Source organism: Leucopleurus acutus, assembly GCF_964270905.1.
Source record: "Leucopleurus acutus genome assembly, chromosome: 19".
Lineage (NCBI taxonomy): Eukaryota > Metazoa > Chordata > Mammalia > Artiodactyla > Delphinidae > Leucopleurus > Leucopleurus acutus.
In genome coordinates this window covers 7,230,971-7,254,398 of record NC_139161.1, presented here as the reverse complement: position 1 = coordinate 7,254,398, position 23,428 = coordinate 7,230,971, and the positions used below count along the sequence as shown (strand labels likewise).

The window sequence follows — 23,428 nt, the reverse complement described above, 5'->3', positions numbered from 1 at the left end:
AAGACTGGGACTTCAGACTTCATGCATCCCCAACAGATTCCTCCACCAGGCTGGCCCCATCCTCACTCAGGCTTCCTGTGGCGACCAGCATTGCTCTGGCCTAGGCCCCCGTGTCCCCCTCGGCCCCTCGCTCTCACACCCCACGTGCGCTTCACAGCAAACCCTGCTGCTTGGGGTCCTTCTTCTCCCCTCTGCTGCTGCCTCTGGGCCTGGGCCAGCCACGTCTCACCTGGGATTGTGGCAGGAACCCTCTCCTTGCCCTTAAACTCCCAGAATCGCAGACAGCCGCCAGAGCGACCCCACGAGATGTAAGCCACGTCTCTCCTCAAAACCCTCCAGTGTTTTCCCAGATCTCGAAAAATCCAAGTCCTGACAGTGGACCACAAGGCCTCCCGTGACCCGGACCCTCTGTCCCTCCTGGTCCTCGCCTCCACTCTCCCCCTTGCTCACTGGGCTCCAGCCACACTGGACTTGCTGGGGCCGAGGCTCACCCCCGCCTCTGCCTGTGTGCGTGCCCCCATGCCCTGCCCCCATGCATACGTGCCTCACTCGCTGGCCTTCTTCAGGTCTGCTCCAGGGTCACCTTGTCACCAAGCCTTCTGCACTGAAGCAGCCCCTCCCCTGCTTTATCACTCTGCACAGCACTCTTTGCCCTGGACACGTTGCCTCAGGGTTTACTGAGTGTCTCCTCTAACCAGGCTGTAAGCTCTGCAGGGACTTGGCCTGCTTGGTGCACTGCCCTGCCCCCAGCACGTAGGTGCTCGATAACTAATTTTGGATTCTCTGAATGTATAGTGACCAGGGGACACGGGGTCCCATGGAGGCCCAGGCAGGAGGACAGGAAGGGGCCCTCAGGGCTCATTGACTCCCCACAGCTTCCGGCTCACTTTCCTACCTTCAGCAGCCCGTAGAGGAGATCCAGGTCGTTCTTGCCCCGGGGCTTGGACTGGTCCCCCATAAACTGCATCAGAGCTGCGGGCAGGATGAAAAGCACGGTGAGCTGGGCTGGGGGCCTGGCCCTGGCTCGTGCTGTCGCTGTGCAGGGCCATCTCATGCCTTGCTCTCAGAATGCGTGTGAGCCAGGCGGAGCAGCAGTCTCAGCTGTACCGACGACGAGGAGACAAGAGTTCAGAGAGACCCTGTGGCCACCCAGGGCTACACCAAGCGCACGGCAAGCCAGACCTACCGCTGCCTTCCAGCCCAGACTCCACACAACCCACACCCCCTGGGCATGAGTAGAAGTGGGTGAGGGCCACGTGGTATAGGAGACACCGGTGAGCTTCCCCGAGTCGGCGAACTCAAGGACAGAAGGCGACCAGGTGCCTGGGTCCCGGGCACTGCAGACATGGCGACCCAGGACACCGTGGCTACTTACCCTGGAAGCTTCCCACGGCCCGCCTGTTCACGTCCTCGTCACTGATGCTGATGAGTGATGCCTGGATGGGAGCCTGCGGCCAAAGAGGCTGCCTGTGGGTCTGGGGCCATGGGGGCCAGGGGCCAGGTCTGCTGTCCCGGCTCCTCCCCACCGTCCCCCTTACCTTGCTGTACTGCACCAGGCTGGCCATGGCCTTCCTCTTGGCATCTTCACTTGTCTGGCCCAGCCTGAGGGGGCGGAGGGGAGGACAGCCCCACTTGCTCAGCCCTCCCACCCCCATCCCAGGCTGGGTAGGGAGGGTGCTAAGAGCCCTGGCCCGGTGACTCTGAGCAGGGAGTGTCCCACTTCAGGGACACTGAGGATGGGCAGGCATGGGGCGGGCCCAGGGCACTCACAGAGTCTGGGGCTTCCGGAAGTAGCGCAGGGCAAATTCCTGCATGGTGTAGTCGGAGTCCGTGGGCAGGGTGACGCAGGCCACAGACGGGGACGGGCTGGTGGCCAAGTTGTCACTGTGTGCCTGGCTCCAGGGGTGGGTGGGGAACTTAGGAGCACAGGAGACCTAGCGCCCCCTGAGTGTCCCCTGGCCTGTCCAGCGGCCCTGCCCAAGCCCCCGCCCCAGCCCAGCCCAAGAGAAGCAGGCAGAGTAGCTGCAGTGAGCACACCACCAGAAGCCGGGACAGCCAAGAGCTGTTTATTGAGCACCTTCCAGGTGGCGCTGAACTAGCTACCACGAGGGCCACACGAGAGGCAGACCGCCCAGCCCTGCTGGGGAGACAGGACAAGACATCGGGAGCGGACAGAGAGGCGGCATCAGACCAAGCGCTGCCCACCAGGCGTGGGGTGGCCCTCCGCCGCTCTGGGGCAGTCGAGCCCTTTCTTTCCTCGACTCCTAGTTAGGCCTCGCCTCGGCGGCTCCCGTCCTCCTCACCTCCGACGCCTTATCCCACTCTCCGTGCCGCAGCTGACTCTTGTGCCGGCCATTCCTCTGCTCCATCGAGAAGGAAAAGTCCGGAGCAGCAGCCGGCTGCACTATGTCAGCAGGAAAGAGTCCGGATCGGCCCCCGGTGGAGCCAAACTGCCAGCCTGCGGGAAGCATCCAAGGACGGTGCCTCACCTCCTGGGCCCTCTGCCCGCCCGCCGGGTGCCAGCCGCCCTGCTTGCCCCGGGGATACCTGGCTCCAGAGCGGCCACCGGCAACAGCTTGATGAGGTCCCCCCGTTGGAAGCTGAGGAGGCTGTGGTCGTCAGTGAGGTAGCTTCGCAGGGCAATGACGTAGCCGGAGTCCTGCAGGCGGGCGGGAGAGCGGCCAGCCTGCTTATGACTCCGTCCTGCCCGTCCCACCTGCTCCCCCGTTGGCGTCACTCTCCACCAAGCGCCCCCAAGTTCCAGCCCCACCCCAGGCAGCTTGAAGGAGCTTGGCTGACGGCACGGGGTATGACGCAGCGGTGCTGGAGGCCCCCCGCCCGGCGCCCTGCCGGCCCGCACTTGCCTTCCTGAGCTCGCTCAGGAGCAGCTCAACCATGGCCTTGACGGCTCCCGCCCGGACTGTGTGCAGCAGCAGCCGTTCACTCTTCAGGGACAGCTCCAGGGTGGAGCCAGCCAGGCACTCCACGCCCAGTACCTCAGCAAAGCTGTGCAGAGGGTGGGGCGTGAGCTGGGGGCCGTCTCGCCGGCCCACGCCACACCCCAGCCCAGGCTCACCTGTACGAGCGGAGAGTCTTCAGCTGGTCGGGGTGGAAGCTGGGGCCTTGGGTCACCTTGAGCAGTCTCAGCCCCCGGTGGGACACGGCCAGCAGCTGCACGTCGCTGCCACCCTCGCCCTGCCCGGAAGGTGGTTGGCTCACGGACAGGCTCCGGGCTCCCCGCCACCGGCCGAGACACCCTGGGGCTGCTCAGGCCAGTGCTATTCTTCGTTGGTTCCACTGGGGCCCAGCCCACCCCCAGCTCTAATCCTGCTGCGGAAGGCCAAGCTGGCCTCCAGCCCTGGGCGCTACCATCCCCAGCCTCACTGACCGAGACGGGGAAGATGCGGGAGAAGTAATTGGCCCAGTTGTCCCTGGCGGCCACCACGATGCGCTTCTTGACACTGTCCTCAGCTGTGTCCAGGGAGTCCAGGCCCACCTCCAGGTCTCCTGTTGGGCAGAAATGGCCCCAGGCCGTCCTCAGGCTCCCTCACAGCGGGGACCCTGGAGTCTACTCCCTCCCTCTGGGCAGGCCCAACCCCCAGCACTCTGGCTCCCTGACTCCAGGGTCCCTGGACCCTACGCAGCAGGTCTTTCATCCTGTGCCTCTCGTCCTGGGAGATCCGGATGCAGGACTCCGCAAAGGTGTCCCTCAGGATCTGGGGGCAAAGCCAGGCGGTCACCACCAGGTCCTGAGGCCACAGCCCACCCCAGAAGCAGCCACGCATGGAGGAAAAGCTAGAGAGCCCCATAGGCACGTGGGTGGAGCAGGGAGGGATGCCTGGCCTTCCAAGCCCAGGGCCACGTCCACCCGGAGCTCCCACCTGCCTCCCCCAAGCTGCCGGCACTAGTTGGGCTGCTGCTCCTCTGTCAGCTGAGATAAGCTTCCCTGAAGGAACACGGGACTTGGGGGAGGGGGAGGGGGGCAGCTACTGTAGAACTGGGGAGAAGAGACACAAGCGTGGCGCAGCTAGAGGCGGCAAAGGGACAAGCACGAGCGAGCGCCTGCTGTGAGCCAGGCCTGTGGTGGGTGCTGTATACGCTTTATTTTTAATCCTCGTCATAAGTCAAAAATGGCCCTTATTCTGAGGGATGTTGGGAGGATTAAATAAACGAAGGCAGGGCTTGAAACACACCAGCGTCCCCGCAAGCGGGGCTGCTCTCCTGCCTGGGGTGGGGGCGGCCTGCCGGTACAGGTCCCAGGTGGGCTGGGCTCTCACCTGCTCACAGAGGAGCCTGAGGCAGTAGGGGTGGCTGAAGTTCTCCCGGGGGTAGAACACCTGGGCGAGGGCAGGGGCGAGTGAGAGTGCGCCCGGACGGTGCCCCCGCCAGCCCCCCTCCCGCCCCACCTCTGCCTCCCGGGCCGGAGGAGGTGGGGCTGGGGACGCAGCCCCCAGTGTCTGTGTGTGGAGAGGAGATGCTGGGGCCCCAGGCTGGCGCCCCTACAGCCAGCGCCCCGTCCCCCACCCAGGGAGGCCAGGCTGCGGCCCGCCCTCGCGCCCACCTCCTTGCGCAGGAACAACCTCCAGGGGGCGCTGGCGTAGGAGAAGCAGACGCTGCCCGAGGGCACGAGCAGCTGGGTGGAGATCCCCTGGTCCCCCATGGTCTCCACAAAGCCTGGCGGATAGAGGGGCCGAAGGGCATCAGGCGAGGAGCTGCCCAAGCCGGAATGATGCAGGCACGGAGAGAGAAGACCCTGGCCCACTAGGGCCCCACGTGGCCCAGCTCAGTCCACCTCCGCTGCCTCCCTCCCCCCGCTCCGTCCCATCGCCGGCCTCCATCTCCAGCTTCCCACGTTCCCCACTGTCCCTGACGTGCGTGGGCCCCCCCGAGCACGTCAGCGGGGTCACTAAACTCCTGACGAGGCCCACGCCCCGTGACGGTCCCTCCGTGCCAGACAGGCCCCAGGGGTGCCCGCGCCCTGCCCCCCGCAGGAACGCGGAAGCTGGGGCTCCTCACCCACGGCTCCAAAGTCCGGAAGCGCGAGCAGCTGACCTCGGCCATGAGCGCTGAGAGGCCCTTAGGAATCCTGCCCCTGCCCCCCACAAAGCCCACCACCCGGGGATATGGGGTTTCTCACTGTGCGGCTCAGCTGGAGGGGTCGCTGGGTCCAAGGGTGGAGGCAGTGGAGGTGCTGGCGGAGGCAGGGGACTCTGGGCAGTGGGTGGGTTCTGGCCAAACAGCTCTTGAAGGGGCCCCTGCTTCTCCTTGATGGAGTTGGAGGGCACACGCCGTGGCTGGCCCTCGGGTCGAGGGGCCACAGCTGGTGGGGGGCCCTTCCCTGGGCTGGGGGACAGCGTCTGGGGAGGCACGGAGAATACACACAGGCTGTGACTAGCGGCCAGGTCTCCCCCGGGGAGCCTCAGGAGGGCTCTGGCGCGGAGCAGCGCGCTCTGGTCAGGACGGGGCCTCACCGAGGGCAGCGAGGAGGCACCACTGATCCCCAGCTTAGCCAGAGCCTCATCCTTAGGGTTGTTTTTCTTCAGGAAGATCTGGGGGGGCTTCCTGAGAGAAGGAAGAGGTCAGGAGTCCACACGGTGACTCTGGGCAGCGGGCAGTCCTGGCCGTCCTCCCCCTCCCCACCACCGCCGGGGTGCACCTGGGCGGCTGCACGGGCACGGGCACGGGGCCTGGGCGGCTCTGGTATATGCGGATGATGTTGCGGATCTCCCTGCTGGGCTCTGCCCGCCGGGGCTTAGGGTCCGAGCTACGCACCACGGCTCTGCCCTCTGCCGGCCGGCGACCACCGCCAGGCCCCGCCTCTGTGTCTGGCTCAGCCTCAGCCTCCTGTGCAGCTTTGGCCCCATCTCGTGTCAGTGGCCTTTTCTCTACTGGGGGAGGAGGAGGTGACGGCACTGACCAGAAAGAGAGGAAGGATGTGAGACCCTGTGCAGAACCACAAAGCCTGCCCCCCCACCCTGCTCCCCACCACCTGCTCTCGGTTCCTCTTCTTCCGGCTCCTCCTCCTGCTCTTCCCCCTGGGGGATCTTCACCTTGGCCGGAGGCCTCATTGCCTCCACCTTGATCTGCTGCTGCCCTGTAAACGCCCCAAATGGCCCTCGCTATTACTCTCCACCTGGCCCGCCCGTCTGGGCTCCTGGACAGGCCACACTGACCTGGAGGAATAGAGTGCACCCCGCCGTCCCCTGGCCAGGCTGGGGCGGTGGCTGAGTTTTTGTGTGGGATTGCCACCCCAAGGGCCCTCACCCAACTTCTGGAAATAGTCCCGTTTCTGCTGGAAGCTCTTGGGCCGCCGGGGCCTGTTTTCAGCCTCCTGTGAGGTCTCCTGTGGCAGGAGGGGAAAGAGAAGGAGCTGCCCTGCCAGACAAGTTGCCACTCACAGAGCAAACCCGCTCAGATCCGTGGGGCTGGAGCCTGGCAGCATCTTTTCTGCATCTCCCCACACCCCCCATGCCGTGTCTCCCACTTCTGTGGCCTTGGAGCCTGCTGCCCCGCCCCAGCCCTGCCACCTGCCTGGCCTCGCCCCTTCACCTTCAGGCAGGCACCTACCAGTTCCAGGTCACGCTCTGGCTCCTTCTGGGGGGTGGGTGTCTTCTTGGGCTTGGGGGTGATGGCTGGGGGTGGAGCCAGGGCGGCAGCTCCAGGGGCCTGGGCCTGGCGCTGCTTTGCCTGCTGCTCAAGGGACAAGGTCATGGCCTGGGTGGTCATCTGCTGGGCCTGACGGGGGAAGGGTGGTGTGCCAGGTAAGAGCTGGCCTAGCCTCGCCCCACAGGTCTGTACCCACTAGGCAATCCATGGGCCCTGCCCACCCTCACCAGGATCAGCGCCTGCTGGTTGATGAAGTTCTGCTGCTGGACTGCCAGCTGCCTCGCGTCCACGCTGGGAAGCAGGGGCTGTGGCTGTGGCTGCGGCTGCGGCTGTGGCGGCACCACAACGGCTGCGAGTATGGCAGGCAGTCAGGGTGGACGAGCGCCATGGCTGAGCTCCCAGCCCTCTGCCCACTGTGCCCTCTAGGCCCCAGGCAACACCCTCCCTCCTCCAGTCCCTACCTGAGAAGGGACACAGTGGTTATAGTCCAGCCTTACCTGGCATGGCGGGGACCGCCCCCATTGCTGGCATCATGGGCACGGGTGCAGGCATCATGGCTGGCTGGTATCCGGGCATCTGCATCATCCCTGAGTACACTGAGGGAACAAGGCCCCCCCCCAGGTCGGTCCCTGCCTGGGCCCACAGACAGCCTCCCTTCAGCCCCAGGCAAAGAGAAGAGTACGGGCCACCAGGGTGCTAGCCAGAGCTCTGATTGCAGCTGCGTGGGGATCCCAGGCCATGCTTGCCTGTGTTGCTGGGCAGGGAGGCCCTGGGTGCTCAGCCCCGCACTCACCCACGGGATAGCTGCCTTGCTGCATGGGCCCCATGGCGCCCCCTCCCTTCATGCGGCCACTCAGAGCCCTGCCTTGCTCCAGATCCTGAAGGGACAAAAATCACAGGTCCCAAGGTCAGAGCTAGAGCCCTAGGAGGGATGGGAGGGGCAGCAGAGGCCCCAGGGGCGTAGGGGCAGCAGTGGGGTGGGGTCTGCGTGCGGGACACTCACGCTGAGGCACGGGGAGAAGAGGTGGTCCAGGAAGCCATCCAGACTCCCTGAGGTCCGGGACTCACCTGTGGAGGGTTACTGTCACCTGCCTGGGGCGTGGGGCTCTGGCACCCCCATTCCCAGCGCTCTGCCAACCTCAGTGTGCCCACTCCCAGCCTTACCTGTGTGACCCCTGCTGGGCAGAGTTGGGGCTGGGCCTGGAGGGGGACCTGGGGGCAGTGAGGGGGCCTGGATGCCAGGGGCCGGGGGGATGTCCTCGGCTCTGCAGGAGATAGTGGGCCCAGCTGAGGAGATGCCCTGGCCGGGGGGTTCCCAGGTTGAGGCAAGGTGTAGAAGCTGCTGTAGGGGTCACCCCCCTGCGGTGGGCGGAGGCTTGGGGGCGGGCGGGCTGGGCCTGTGGCAGCACCTGTGAACCCCCGCGGATGACAGGGTGGCTGAGGGGGTCACCTACGACAGGATAGGGACAGGAGCAGGCCAGGGGTGCTGTGGGTGGCACCTACAAGCCACGGGGGGCGATTGGGTAGCTGTGGGGACCGGCCGGGTCCCCCAGATCCTCGGTCTGGCCGATCAGGTCCAACACGAAGTCGCAGCCAGCCAAGTCCTGCCAGGAGTCCTTAGAGTGCAGTGACACAGACCAGCCACGCGGGGGCGGATCCAGGCCTCTGGGTGAGACAAGGGCATGGAGCAGAGGGTGGTCAGCCAGGCGGACGACCATCCGGAAGGGACAAGGACCTGAGGGTGGGCTGGGGGGAGGGGGTTGTGGAAGGGGACAGGAACCTGGCTGAGGACCCAGTGCAACTCACAGCCCTCTACTTTATCTGCAACTCACAGCCCTCTACTTTATCTGCAACTCACAGCCCTCTACTTTATCTGCAACTCACAGCCCTCTACTTCTACAGTGGCTCTGATGCATTTATTCATTCAATTTGATGAGAACCTGGACCAGATCTAGCAGGTATACTCTCTACTTGCTCTCTGTCTTGAGTCTACTGTCCGGACCCTGCCCACCTGCCCCGCCCCCTCGCCCCCATCCCGCCCCCCGGGGAGCAGGTTTTGGCTTTGGAGCAGCCGCAGGAGGTGCTTGGCGGGAGAGCGGGCTGGGAGCATGAGGAAAAGCAGGAGGCAGACGGGACAACGGCCAGTGTGGGCTGCGCTCGCCCATCCCAGGCCCTGCACACCTGCTCTGCAGAATCCGCCCGGCGAGTTGCTCCCCTGTGGTCCAGGACTCCACCTCGGCCGAGAAGCACTCCTCTGCAGGGACGAGGGGTAGGGGCAAGAGTGAGGGACAGCAGGGTCCACCCGGACGGGAAGGGAATACTGTCCCGTGGCGGTTCCGAAAGCAGGAGAGCAGGGAGGTCAGGGTCACATGGGGAGGGCTGAGGAGGGAAGGGGGCCGAGGGAGGGCGAGAGTGCCGGGCAGGCTGCAGCATGGGCCTGGGGAGGACCGAGAGGAGGCAGGCATCACCGGTGAAGGTGAAGACATCCAGCACCATGCGGCCCTGCCTCCATCCGGCCGTCCACTCGAGCTGGGTGGGTGGGTGGGCCCGCTCGGACCCAGGGGCCCGCTGCGTCTGCTGCAGGGCTCCCAGCAGCCTGTGCTGGCACAGTGCTGCCATGCCCCCGGGGGCCTGGTCGGACACGAATCTGCGGGCACAGCACAGGGCTGCCGTGGGTATGGGGTGGCCCGCTGAGCACAGCCATGGGGCCCCCACTTGCCGGGGCCCTTACTTGAGCAGCGGCTTCTGCAGGGTGGACACTGGGGGGAAGGCGCCGAGCAGAACAGCCAGGAGGGCCCAGCCACGCTGCCTCTGCTGCTCGTCCGGCTGGTGCCAGAGCTGGGCTGCGAGCTGACTGAAGATCTCGTTGCGCAGCCCCGGCCGGCGCTGCCCCTGCCGCACCAGGTACTGGCCCATGGTCTGCTCCTGCCAGGGCTCCAAGGACGCGTCCCCCAGGAACCGCAGCATCTGCAGACACAGGGTGAGGGGAGGCAGCATGTGCGGGGCTCCCGGTGCCCGGCCAGCACCCCTTGCACGGGCCCACCCTGCCCCTCCCCAGTGTGTCACTCACCACCTTGTTGATATCCAGGGCATGCTGAGGGTTGTCACTGTCCAGCCGGGTCAGGGGTTTGGTCAGCAGCTGCCCAGGTCTGGGCAGGGATGGCTCCTGCAAGGAAGGAGGGCGACACGGTGCCTGAGCAGGGGCTGTTGTGTGCTGACCTGCCAGACACAGCCGCGGGGGAGCCCCAAGGGAGCACGCGCCCTGCGAGAGGAAGAGGGGCTGGTGAGGAAAACCATCTTAAAAATACATCTCAGGGGGCTTCCCTGGTGGCGCAGCGATTAAGAACCCGCCTGCCAGTGTAGGAGACACGGGTTCGAGCCCTAGTCAGGGAAGATCCCACATGCCGCGGAGCAGCTAAGTCTGTGCACCACAACTGCTGAGCCTGCGCTCTCTAGAGCCCGCGAGCCACAACTACTGAAGCCCGCGTGCCTAGAGCCCGTGCTCCGCAACAAGAGAAGCCACCGCAATGAGAAGCCCGCGCACCGCAACGAAGAGTAGCCCCCGCTCACCGCAACTAGAGAAAGCCGCATGCAGCAACAAAGACCCAATGCAGCCAAAAATAAATAAATAAATAAATTTATTAAAAGAAAAATACATCTTGGGACTTCCCTGGTGGTCCAGCGGTTAAAAGTCCACGCTCCCAATGCAGGGGGCTGGGGTTTGATCCCTGGTCAGGGAACTAGATCCTGCATGCCACAACCAGAAAGGGTCCCTCATGCCACAACTAAAGATCCTGCACAGGCAACGAAGATCCCGTGTGCCGCAGCTAAGACCCGGCGCAGCCAAATAAATAAATAAATATAAAAAAAAAAAAACCTCTCAATCACTCCTTCTGATTAGGAGACTAAAGCTCGTGCATGTGGAAAACTCAGAAAACACGGAAAAGGATGAAGAATAAAAACCACCATTAACATTCCACTGCCAGATAACACCACAGTTAACATTTTCGCCTCTTTGTTTCTAATCTTACGTTCTACGTGTAGGTACACACGTCATCTCCCCACCCTCCCTGTTAACAAAATTGGGATCGTACTCTACGTGCAGTTTTGAATCCCGCTTTTGCCGCCAACACTGTAGCCTGGACACTTTGCTTTGTCATTCAACATGCTTTAACGACATGGCTTCAATGGCAGGGCAGTGCCACAGGTGTAACGAAGGTGTGGCACTGCAGATAAGTAACCAGCAGCACGTTTAGGTTCAACGGTTTCCGAGCAACGCAGTTGCATCCACAGCCCCGCAACAGGAGAGGGAGGAGGGGACTGGAGACAGAAGGACAGACACAGCTTCTGCCTGACGGGGGCTAACGTCTGGGGAGATGTGGGCGTCAGCCGTGTAGAGCTAAGGCCTGGGGGCCCACCTGAAAGCCGATGGAGATGAAGCTGGAGAAGGGGAATTGGTCGATGTCGGGTGGGAGGGTCAGGCTGGGCCGTGCAGGAACTTCCGGGGGCATGGCCTCGGTGATGCTCTCGGCCAGGGTGTGCCGATGGCCTGGGATGACGTAGGCGGCAGCCCAGAAACGCCCAGGTAAGGCGCCTGGCTCTGGCGCCGCCTCCACCTCTCAGCATCAGCCCCCAGCTCCAGTGCAGAGGGAGCCGGGCAGTGAGCTGGGGGGACCCAGAGCATCAGAGGGAGGGACCACAGGGACAGAGCCTCCGCCCAGGAGGGGGTCATGGCAAGAGCAATGCCCATCAGGACTCACCTTCCGCTGTCTTCAGCATGACAGCCAGCTCCGCCGGGATCTCCAAGTGCCCCAGCTCCTAGCAGGGAGGAGCAATTGACCAGGAATGAAGGGAAGGGGCATGGGAACTCAGGGGCCCTCCTCACCCCCAGGGCTGTAAGCTTCCCCTCCAAAGCCCAAGGATTCTAGTCCTGGACACTCAAACACATAAAGCCCCCAGACGGAAACCAAGAGCACCCCAGGCCGCTTCTTGGGGGACAATGGATGGGCCTGAGGAACAGGACCCATCTCGGCACCCCTGGAACCCCACGCTCCCCCTCAAGCCAGGCCAGGTTCAGCGGGCTCACAACCCAGCTTCCAGGCCACCTACCATGCTTGGCCCCTTCTTGGAGGCCCCGACGCCGTGCCAGCTGCACCGATGCCCAAGCTGTTGGGGGAGATGCAGGAGGAGACGATGCCCCCGTGAGGCGCCACCAGGAGCTCCCTAGAGGCCCCTCCCCCACGCAGCAGTGCAGCTGCCCCTCCTCCTCCCAGGAGGACCCCACACCAGTGGAGGAAGGGGTGCAGACCCAGGGGGCCAGCTGTCTGCCCCCAGCCCTCCAGAGCCCTCACTAGCCTTAGTGCTGTGGCTGTCTCTGCCCGTCTGCCAGGGCACCGGGAAGAGGAGGGAAGAAGGGAAGGAATGGTCCCAAGGGACAAAGTCCAGCCAGGGAGGGGCCAGAGAGTGGGGCATTACGTGGGCATTGACCTTTGAGCTGTTTTATGGCCCTCAGATTGGAGTCACAGGGCAAGAGGGGAACAGTCCAAGGGAGGCCTGGAGGGGATGGGAGGCACCCCCAGCCAGCAGGGGAGAGTCAGGCCCTGGCAGTGGGCAGGCATGAAGGAAGGTGACAGCCTCCTGGAGGCCCCAGGCTACCCTGGCCAGGCAGAGGGGGACGGAAGGAGCTCCACCAGCAATGGTCTCCGAGACCTCGGTCCTCGTGCGGCTGCACTTGGAGGGTGGACACTGTCGGGATTTGGCCAACGTGGCCGGCAAGGCTGCCTGGCTTCTCCCCTGAGCTGCCCTGGGCAGGACCCATCCATGTGCTTCACCTGCCCTCTCCGCTGTCTCCAGAGCAGGCGCCGGCCCGCCAGCAGGACGGTGTTCAGCTGCCCCAGAGCTGCCCGCCGCCGGAGGTACCACTTCCTGGAGGCCAGGAAGGGGGTTGGTGAGGAGTCCAAACTCACACCCGATACCTGAATCCTCCAAGCCAAGACATGAATGTAAAATCGGACCCCAGTGAAGCCCCCGGCTGCCGAAGGGAAGCAACAGGGAAAGGACACAACACTTCGAAAGACCAGCAGGTAAACTGAGAGGCTGCTGTGCCCGAGGATCGAGATCTGGGACTCTGGCGCCGACCACGCGGGCTCGTTCCCCTGCCGTTTAGTCACTGCCGTCTTGGATAAGCTACTTTACCTCTCTGGGGTTTATCTGCTTTTGTTTTTTGGCCACGCCGCATGGCATGTGGAATCTGAGTTCCCCAACCAGGGATCAAACCCGGCCCTGGCAGTGAAAGCGCTGAGTCCTGGACTTCCCTAGTGGCGCAGTGGTCAAGAATCCGCCTGCGGGGGACACAGGTTCGAGCCCTGGTCCGGGATGATCCCACATGCTGCGGAGCAACTAAGCCCGTGCGCCACAACTACTGAGCCTGTGCTCTAGAGCCCACGAGCCACAGCTACTGAAGCCCGTGCGCCTAGAGCCCGTGTTCCGTGACAAGAGAAGCCACTGCAATGAGAAGCCTGCGCACCACAAGGAAGAGTAGCCCCCGCTCGCCGCAGCTAGAGAAAGCCTGCACGCAGCAATGAAGACCCAACGCAGCCAAAAATAAATAAATTTATTAAAAAAAAAAAAAAGAAAGAAAGAAAGCGCTGAGTCCTAACCACTGGACCTCCAGGGAATTCCCTACTTTACCTCCGTGTTTTATTTTCATCATCTCTAAATTGAGAAGTATTGTAATGCCTGCCCCACGATGAGATGAAATGAATTAAAAGGTGTGTTTGGAACAGAGTCTGGCATATTATTATTTAAGAAGCAGAACTTCTAAAAAATGAAAAAATAACATTCACTGGAAGTCTAACAGGAGATTCCGGAAGAGACAATATCTTTGAGAATTTTCCAGATATAAGAAAGACCAGACTCCTCAATGAAGGAGCCCTGAGCATGATAAATATTTAAAAATAAATCTATGTATACTACTAGACATAACATAGATAAACAACAAGGATCTACTGTATAGCACAGGGAACTATATTTAATATCTTGTAATTACCTATAATGGAAAAGAATCTGAAAAAGCGTATATATATGTATTATGTATGTATGTATATATTTGTAACTGAATCATTTTGCTGTACACCTGAAACATCGTAAATCACTATACTTCAATAAAAAAATAAATAAATCTACAGCTTTTGTACATAAAAGGACACTTTCAAGAGAATGAAAAGAGGGCTTCCCTGGTGGCGCAGTGGTTGGGAATCCACCTGCCAATGTCAGGGACACAGGTTCTGAGCCCTGGTCCGGGAAGATCCCACATGCTGTGGAGCAACTAAGCCTGTGCACCACAATTACTGGGCCTACGCTCTAGAGCCCGCGAGCCGAAACTACTGAGCCCACGTGCCACAACCACTGAAGCCCGCGCGCCTAGAGCCCATGCTCCACAACACGACGAGCCACCGCAATGAGAAGCCAGCACACCACAACAAAGAGTAGCCCCCGCTTGCCGCAACTAGAGAAAGCCCATGTGCAGCAATGAAGACCCAATGCAGCCAAAAATGAATAATAAATTAAAAATTTTTAATTTAAAAAAGAGAATGAAATGACAACCCACGTAATGGGAGACTACTTGCAAATCACACATTTGATAAAGGTTTAATATCCAGAACATATAAAGAACTCCTACAACTCAATGAAAAAAATAAACAACCCAATTAAAAAGCAGGCAGAGGGGGACTTCCCTGGTGGCACAGTGGTTAAGAAATCGCCTGCCAACGCAGGGGACACGGGTTCGAGCCCTGGTCCGGGAAGATCCCACATGCCACGGAGCAGCTAAGCCTGTGCACCACAACTACTGAGCCTGCGCTCTAGAGTCCACAAGCCACAACTACTGAGACCGCAAGCCACAACTACTGAGCCCGTGTGCCACAACTACTGAAGCCCGCGCACCTAGAGCCCATGCTCCGCAACAAGAGAAGCCACCGCAATGAGAAGCCCGCGCACCACAATGAAGAGCAGCCCCTGCTCACCGCAACTAGAGAAAGCCCACGCACAGCAACGAAGACTCGACACAGCCAAAAATAAATAAATAAATAAATTCCCAAAGAAAAAAAAAAAGCAGGCAGAGGACCTGAATAGATATTTCTCCAAAGAGATACACAAATGGCCAAGAAGTACATGAAAAGATGCTCAACATCATTAGTCATTAAAGAAATGCAAATCAAAACCACAATGAGATACCACCTCACACCCACTAGGATGGCTATCATTTAAAAAGCAGAAAGTAACAAGTATCGGCAAGGATGCAGAGAAATTGGAACCTTCACACATTGCTGGTAGGAATATAAAATGGTGCGGCCACTGTGGAAAACAGTTTGGCAATTCCTCAGAAAGGTAAAGACAGAATTACCATATAACTCAGGATTTCCACTCCCAGATAGAGACCCAAAAGAACCAAAAGCAGAAACTTGATCAGTTACTTGTACACTTGTGTTCATAGCAGCCTTATTCACAATAAGCCAAAAGGTAGAAACAACCCACTGACAGGTAAGTGGATAAACAAAATGCGGTCCCTCCACACAATGGAACAATTTTCAGCCATAAAAAAGACATGAAGTTCTGACACATGTTACGACAGGGACGAACCCTGAAAACGCTATGCTTAGTGCAGTAAGCCAGGTGTAAAAGGAATTTGTATGAGTCAACTTAGACGGCATATCTAGAATAGGCAAATTCACAGCAATGGAAAGCATACTGGAGGTTACCAGGGGCGGGAGGGAAGGGAGAGTGAGGCATCATTGCTGAATGGGTATAGAGTTCCCGCTGGTGATGAAAACATTTTGGAAACATATAGTGGTGATGGGTGCCCCCTTCTCCGAGGCTTCCCTGGTGTCCATGGCACTGCCCTCATTTTGTTCTCAGTCCTTAAACAATCCCCTTTGGGGCGACTGGAAGCTGGTTTACTGTCTGCATCTGACTCCCCAGCTAGCCTGGAAGGCACCATCCCTGTGCCTGTGTGAAGATGCTTGCACCTTCCTCCCTGTGTTGCCAGCACCTGGCCCAGGGTAGGTGGAGAAGATGGTCAACCAACAGCTGTTGGATGGATGAGTGAAGACGGGCAGTGAAGGGTGAGTGGGGCTGGAGCTAATGAGGCGAGAAGGGTGAGGGGAGCATCGTAGGACCACGAAGCCCAAAGAGCCTGGAGTGTAAAAGTCCGGCCTACGTCGAGGCTGGAGAGGTAGGCAGGGCCTCACACAACCTGATTCACGCTTTTAAAAGAGTATTCTTGCTGCAGAGTGGAGAACAGACTAGAGAAAAGAACAGTCAAGGAGTCAAGACCACAGGTTTGACTGGCCTAGCAGGTAATGAGCTTCTCGTGGCTGGGGGTATTCAAGCAGAGACGGCATGGTGGGGATGCCAGCAAGGAGAGTCCGGTGCTGATGGGAAGTAGGCAGACTAGCCTTGAGGCCCTACGCCCCCCCGACCCTGCCCCGCCACCGTGAGGAGGCCTACAGTCTCGCCCCACTCTGCACACCTGGCCTGGAGCCCACGCACGCGAATCCGTGGTAGGAGGTGAAGGCGTTGACAGGAGAGGCTGGTGCAGAGGCCTCGGTGCAGGGTGAGCAGGGCCTGGGCGCGCTGCTGGGCCCGGTGCCGCTCCAGCTGCTGCCAGCCCAGCTCCCGCAGTAGCACCTGGGGGCAGAGGTTTGGGCTGGGGGCAGGCCAGGTGGCTGGAGACCACCCTGCCCTTCTCCCGAGGCCTCAGCCTCCTCCTTTCTGCCAAACTATTGATTCTACTGGGGTGCCCGGGACACCTGGCCCACTCCATCTCCCCACCACCCAGAAGGACCACCAAATCATGAGTTGGTCCCAAAATGTTCCTCCCACTTTCCAGCCATACCTGCTGCTTCCCTGCTCACACACACCACCCACCTGGGTGGCTCCCAGGTGACAGAGGGGCGACTCAGCCCCAAACACCTGGTTCAGGATGGTGCCACATCTTTCCCGGTCAGAGAGCTCTTCCTGTCCCTCTGTCCCCAGGGCCCGGAACCTGCCCCAAGGACAGAGAACCTTGCGGAGGTCGGAACAAGCACAGCGGGGACCTCCCTCCACACTCATTTGACCCCTGAACCCCTCGGGGTCTATTCAGTCTATAAGTCATTCAACAATGATTTGGAAAGCACCTACTATGTGCTAAGCACTCAGGAGAGTTTTACTGAGAGGACGAGGGGCGGGTGAATGCACAGAGGCGTGGAGAGGTGTGCGGGTGACGAACAGTGAAAGGAGACGCAGATGGAGGGAGAGAAGGAGAGACAGAGAGAAAGGAAGGAGGGAGGGTTGGACGTCAGGCCCAGGGTCCCTGGGAAAGTGTGTCCATCCCCCGCTTCCGAAAAAGCCCCAGGTCCGCCAGCCACTCCAGGGGGCCTTCCTAGTGAGCCCTGGCCCTGAGGTGCCTGCGCCCTGGGGCTGCCCGCATCCTGGGCCCCTACCTGGCCAGGAAGGCCTGGAAAGGCACGCGAACGGGGAAGTTGGCGCTGCGGGTACACACGGCCTCCAGGATGCCCGCCTGGCGCAGTTGCTCTGCCACGTGACCCACATCAAAGAGGCCCGGAAGCTGTGGCCACGGGGCAGAGCCAAGGAGAGCTGAACTGAGGGGCTCAGAGCTGTGGGGAAGGTGGGGCAGGGCCGAGGAGGGCTGAGGGGGGCGGCCAGGGGTGGGAGGGCTCTGGCGCCAGGTGCTGGGAGAGCTCACCTTTCCCGGGTTGGGGTTGAGGCACTGGATGAAATAGACATGGCTCCTGGTGGGTGGAAGGGGAGGTCACTTGAGCACAGACTGGCCCCTCCATTCAAACTCCCTGGGGTTGAGTGTGGGGGGCCCTATTCTCACCTGCCCAGCCGGGCTAGGAGGTCCCCCAGGGAATGCTGGAAGCGAGAGGTCAGCGTGGGTTTGCCTGGTCCGTCCCCAGACTCGGGCTCTGCTTCCTGGAACAGGCTACCCACCAGCTGTGGGGTGAGAGGGGGCCAAGCCAGCTCACCTGGGCCTGTCCAGCCTGCCCCTCACCCCGACCCCCGGGGAGCCAGGGTGGGCCGGCCAAAGGTTCAGGTTGCCAGGGGCTTGAAGACCAGCTCCTTGGGCAAGGCTGTCAGGGTGGAGAGGGCAGAATGGGGGGACAGGGCAGCTGGCAGGGGCACCTGGAGCTGGCTCTGGGCAAGCATTTCCACCACAGCAGGGTCAAGATGATCCTGGTTTCTGTTTAAAAACTTGTGAACCTGCAAGAGATAATGTGGGCGGGGTGGGGGTGGGGAGCCAAGGAGAGAAGGCTGGGTGTGGAAGCCAGTCCCTTTGCAAAATAATCCAGCCTCTCCCCTCTGAGTTATAAGGCCACCTTTGACACAACACTGTAAATCAACTATACTTCATTAAAAAAAATGTTTTACAAAGGCCCCCTTTGAAGTTGGACTCATCTCACACCACGTACCAAAATTAACTCAAAATGAATGGATCAAAGACCCAGATGTAAGACCTGAAACTATAAAACTCTTAGAAGAAAACAAAGGGAGAACGCTTCATGACATTGGGCTTGGCAATGATTTCCTGAATATGACACTAAAAGCACAGGCAACAAAGGAAAAATAGATAAACTGGATTTCATTAAAATGAAAAACTTTTGTGTATCAAAATACAGTACTAAGAGGGTGAAAAGACAGCCTACAAAATGGGAGAAAATATCACATATAACGGTTTAATACGCAGATTATGTAAAGAACTACAACTTAACAACAACAAAAAAATAAAACAACTCAATTCAGGACTTCCCTGGTGGCACAGTGGTTAAGGATCCGCCTGCCAATGCAGGGGGCACTGGTTCAATCCCTGGTCCAGGAAGATCCCACATGCCGCGGAGCAACTAAGCCCATGCACCACAACTACTGAGCCCACATGCCACAACTACTGAAGTCCACACACCTAGAGCCCGTGCTCCGCAACAAGAGAAGCCACCACAATGAGAAAGCCGTGCACTGCAATGAAGAGCAGCCCCCTGCTCACTGCAACTAGAGAAAGCCTGCGTGTGGCAACGAAGACCCAAGGCAGCCAAAAGTAAATAAACAAACCCCAAACCAACTCAATTCAAAAATGGGCAAAGGACTTGAATAGATATTTCTCCAAAGAAGATACACAAATGGCCAAGAAGCACATGAAAAGATGCTTGACATCGTGAGTCATTAGAGAAATGCAAATCAAAACCACAATGAAAAAGAAAACAACAAAAAAAACCCAATGAGATACCACTTCACACCCACTAGGATGCCTATAATTTTCAAAAACGGAAAATAACAAGTATTTGCAAGGATGTAGAAAAACTGGAACCCCCGATACATTGCTGGTGGGACTATAAAATGGTGCAATCACTGAGGAATAGTTCGGTTGCTCCTCAAAAAGGTAAATATAGCATTACCATATGACCCAGCAAACCTACTCCTAGGCAGATACCCAAAAGAATTGAAAGCAGTGACTCAAACAGTTACTTGTACACCCATGTTCACAGCAGCATTATTCACAATAGCCAAGAAGGTGGAAACAATTCATGTCCATCAGCAGATGAATGGATAAACAAAATGTGGTCTATACATACAAGGGAATATTATTCAGCCATGAAAAGGAAGGAAATTCTGACACATGCTACAACATGGATGGACCTTGGAAACATTATGCTTAATGCAGTAAGTCAGACACATAAGGATTTTGTGTGTGTGTGTGTGTGTGTGTGTGTGTGTGTGTGTGTTATGATTCCACTTACATAAGAATAGTCAAATTTATAGTTACAGAAAGTAGATTAGATATTGCCAGAGTCTGAGGAAGGGGGAATTGGAGCTTAATGTTTAATGGGTAAGTTGTTTCTGTTTGGGATAATGAAAAAGTACTGGAAATGGATAGCAGTGATGGTTACACAACATTGTGAATGTACTTAAAGACACTGAAATGTACACTTAAAAATGGTTAGAATGGGAAATTTTATGTTGTGTATACTTTACCACATTTTTTTAAAGGCCGCCTTTGTCACATACCCAGTTCTTTGTTACACTTTTGGGTCTGTTTATTGGGTTTCAATTCTGTCTCATTGATGGGTCTGCTGCTTATCAATACCATAATCTTTTAATTGCTAGAGCTTTAAAATATGTTTTAATATCTGATAGAGCAAATTCCTCCATAATCATTTGCTTTTTATATCTTATTAGCTATTCTTATGCATTTATTTTCCATATAATACTTCAGAATCATTTTGTTAAAATCCACCTCTCCTTCTCTCATAAAAGCCCCATTGGAGTATTGTCTGGAATTACATGACTTTTCTAGATTAACTGGGAAAGAGTGAACATTATAGGGCCCCCCAACAGGAATGTGGCTTTTCCCTCCATTTTTAAGTCTTCTTTTGTGACCTTCAATACAATTTTATAGTTTTCTTTAGTCAATCTCCTTCTGTTTCTTCCTTTTTTTCTTTTAGATGTGATTTTTTTTTGAAGTATAATTGACATATACTCCTTGTGTTTCACGTGTGGATAACTCCTGTGTAGTTTGTATGTTTTCTTCTGCAACCAGAGCATGTCACCTCCTCCAGGAAGCCTTACCTGACTTGCCCTGCCTCAAACCAGTCACCTGGTCCTAGCCTTTAAACCAGGCCCCCTCCCCTCAGCAGCCCTCCTCCTGGGTAGGTGTGCAGTAGTCATGAAACTCATAAAGGGGAGAGGAGAATCCCTTCAGTGAGCACCTAGTATCTGCCAGGCCCCTGACCCGCCATTTCCATGTAATTGCATTAATCCTCAGGACAATGCTATAGGCTGGACTCCCATTCCCATTTTACAGATGAGGAAATGGAGGCTCAGAAGGAGAAGTAGACTGCCTGAGGTTATCAGAGCCAGGTCCCGTGCATACACTCTGCCCCTCTTGGACTGGAAGGTCCCAAGGCCTTGACCCTCCCCACCCCATAATGCCCACCCAGAACTCAGTAAGTCATGCACTAGGTGAGGCCAAGGGCCCAGGTGGGGACAGATGGCCAAGCCTTGGAAGGGGCCTCCCCACACCTACCCCTCTCACCCGTCAGGTGACTCCCCAGGGTCACACTGCCCTCACTGATTCACCCTGATACCTGGTAGGTGACGGTCCCAGCGTAATGCCGCACGGTGAAGATGGGAAGGGGCAGCTGGGGCTTGGTGTAGCGCGGGTGGTCGCCGTGGTGGTAGTGGCACTTCTGCAGGAAGGTGTGGTCCGTGGCCTGAGAAGAGGAAGAGCTTCTCAGGCCTTTGCAGGTACCACTCCCCTGCTGGGACTGTGCTTCCCTCTCCTGCCCCCCAAAACCACACGCACTGAACAGAAGGTGAGCTTTGGTTTTGGTCCCCAAACTTCTCTTTCAGGAAGAGTCACTCCACATCTGAGTCCTTAGAAAGGGCACGGCTTCTATCCCAGGGACTATTTTGGACAATTGGCTCCCATTTGAGAAAAAACACAGTAGCCTTGTACACCTCAGTCAATAAGATTTGGCGGCTTAGAGGACCCTTGACGAAATCATTTAAAAGAAATGGGGCTAGGGGAACTTTAAGGCAGATTTAGCAATCACTCCTGGGAGTCTGGTCTCACAGTTACATGTGTTTCTGAACAAGTCTTTCAAAGATACTTTTAAAAAGCCATCCGGTAAGAGATTATTTTATAGTGCTAAGGAACTTATAACAACAAATACTTGGGGAAAGCCTCACAAGCCCCTCATGGGGCCTGCACAGTCCCCACCACCCTGCCCCTCAGGCACAATTGTCCCCCTCTGCAGCGAGGACTCTTGGAGAAGTCGGGAATCTCACTCAGGATCACCCAGAGACAGGATTTGAAGCCAGTGTGGCCGCTGCTTTCCCAAGCTGTGCTGAGGGCCTGTGGGCAGGGTCCCAGGACCTCAGCACTTTATTGCTCCCCTGGGAGTTCCTGCTGGCTCTGGCCTGGCCACCAGGGCCCCCACTCCTTGTCCCCGACACTGGGGGCTCACCTGGGACAGCCATGTCTGGGCATCCAGGATACTCAGGAGGCTGTGGGGCTGGTCTACCAGGAGATCCAGGCAGGACTCCTGCGGAGGCTGGGGGATGGGCACCCAGGGCAACAACTCCCTCCGACACTCCTCCTGGGAACAGCCAGCATTTAGTTTACAGAGACCACCCATGTTCATGGGGGGACCTCATCTGAGCCAGAGCAAGGATGGCCCTCCCACTTTACAGATGAGTAAACTGAGCCTCAGAAGGACTGAGACGGCCCATAGCAAGGGGGCTTTGGGGCAGAGCTCTCGGTGTAGTGCCTTCTCTTTACCAGGGATGGCCTCTGTTCTGGGAAACAGCTGGGTGTCCCCTGCCACCTCCATGCCCAGCTCCCCATACCTCCTCCTGGGCCAGAAGCATCTGGCTGGAGAAGAGCTGCAGGCGCTCGCTGGCGAGGTTGTTGCACAGCTGCTCCAGGCCGTTGACCCGCAGTGCCTGGGGGGGCGCGTGGGCAGTGAGGTGGGCACCCACACGAGGTGGGGGCACAGGGCAGCTGGTCGGGGGGCTAGCACACAGGCCTGGTTCCCTTCATCCCCCTCCCACAGCTGCCCCCATTCTCCCCAGCACTAGGCGGGAGTGGTGCCCTAGGGCTGATGCTTCCTCCTCCAGGGACAAGTCCAAAGATCCTGGCACAGCATGCAGGCCGCCTCAGCCCAGTCCCAGCCTCGATCATGCTTCCTCCCTCCAACAACCCACACCCCTGCCTTCTGCCTTAGCACCACTGTGAGCCTTCGGGCCTCTGATCATAGCCATCCTATGGTCTAGAAGACACCTCTTGCTACAGCCTAACTCGCTGGCTATCAGAATGCCACATCCTCGTAAGCAGAGCTCCAGGCTGCCGCCTCCAAGAAGCCTTCCAGCATCCCTCCTGTTGGAATTACAGGCTCCTTCCTCTGTGCCCCTCAGCACTTTCCTAGTAAGCCCAGCAGAGCCCCCGCTTCGTGTAGCTTTGCACAGAGTTTTGACATGTTCTAAAATACACACAAGAGCACGCATGTGTGTACATGCGCGCGCGTGCGCGCACACACACACACACACACACACACACACACACGGGCAACGGTCACCCCCTCCTCAGAGAGCAGATAGTCACCAAGGACACACTGGAGAGGAGGAGAGAGCAGGGGACTGGGCACAGCGCCCATCCAAGGACTGAGGTGGGGGCCACCTCCTCTTGCTCTCGCCCCTCCTCCCTGCCTTGAGGAAAGAGGATGTTCTGGAAAGGGGTGAAGAGCTTATGAAAACTCAGTGTGATTTGGGGGATTCCCTCTCTTCCCTCTCCTCTGGGTACACAGCAGGCGAGGCTGACCCATCCGAGGGTCTCTCATTGTCTTAAGAGCTCCTGTGAGTCTCTGCAAGGACAAGCAGGCAGAACTCTCCAGAGCGGACGTCAGGGCTGGACAGGGCAGGTGGCTGTACCTATGGAGCACGCAGCTGTCTCGTGGACCATCTTATGGTCAGAAAGGCAGGCAGCGCACGAGCGCCCCCACAAAGGGAAGCTGCTGGGGTCCCCAGAAATAACCAGGATGAGGTGGGCACCCCGTCCTGGGCCCCGCCCCCAGGGGTGACCTCAAAGCCGTAGACATCGACGACAGTGACAGTGACCACGCTGCCTCCCTCCCCGGGGGGTGCCAGCCGCACATTGGTTCTCCTCAGAAGCCAGGTGAAGAGCCGCGAGTACAGGGCCTTGGCCAGGGCGTCCCTGTTGGCATGGGGAGTGAGCCTCGTGCAGCAGGGGCCGGGCCTGCTCACAGCT

The 23,428-nt window shown here is 58.4% G+C and overlaps 1 protein-coding gene across 1 annotated transcript in view; it reads right to left on the bottom strand.

Annotated features, from left to right (window-relative positions):
• Positions 1-23,428, bottom strand: part of MYO15B (myosin XVB) — a gene marked incomplete at its 5' end in the record, with an annotated part of 32,506 nt that overhangs the window by 3,460 nt on the left and 5,618 nt on the right. The window contains 42 exon segments of the mRNA XM_082859878.1: positions 896-972; positions 1,376-1,448; positions 1,539-1,602; positions 1,771-1,892; positions 2,304-2,458; positions 2,548-2,659; positions 2,865-3,006; positions 3,077-3,195; positions 3,389-3,507; positions 3,641-3,716; positions 4,278-4,337; positions 4,562-4,674; positions 5,138-5,357; positions 5,472-5,562; positions 5,657-5,912; positions 5,990-6,094; positions 6,265-6,343; positions 6,568-6,735; positions 6,834-6,955; positions 7,104-7,202; positions 7,400-7,484; positions 7,610-7,674; positions 7,771-7,871; positions 8,110-8,271; positions 8,788-8,860; positions 9,075-9,253; positions 9,338-9,573; positions 9,677-9,772; positions 11,025-11,155; positions 11,367-11,424; positions 11,716-11,829; positions 12,438-12,531; positions 16,136-16,293; positions 16,534-16,651; positions 17,091-17,215; positions 17,354-17,399; positions 17,489-17,604; positions 17,794-17,871; positions 20,748-20,873; positions 21,630-21,761; positions 22,012-22,107; positions 23,242-23,374. Coding sequence (XP_082716004.1) covers positions 896-972; positions 1,376-1,448; positions 1,539-1,602; positions 1,771-1,892; positions 2,304-2,458; positions 2,548-2,659; positions 2,865-3,006; positions 3,077-3,195; positions 3,389-3,507; positions 3,641-3,716; positions 4,278-4,337; positions 4,562-4,674; positions 5,138-5,357; positions 5,472-5,562; positions 5,657-5,912; positions 5,990-6,094; positions 6,265-6,343; positions 6,568-6,735; positions 6,834-6,955; positions 7,104-7,202; positions 7,400-7,484; positions 7,610-7,674; positions 7,771-7,871; positions 8,110-8,271; positions 8,788-8,860; positions 9,075-9,253; positions 9,338-9,573; positions 9,677-9,772; positions 11,025-11,155; positions 11,367-11,424; positions 11,716-11,829; positions 12,438-12,531; positions 16,136-16,293; positions 16,534-16,651; positions 17,091-17,215; positions 17,354-17,399; positions 17,489-17,604; positions 17,794-17,871; positions 20,748-20,873; positions 21,630-21,761; positions 22,012-22,107; positions 23,242-23,374 — 4,894 coding nt within the window.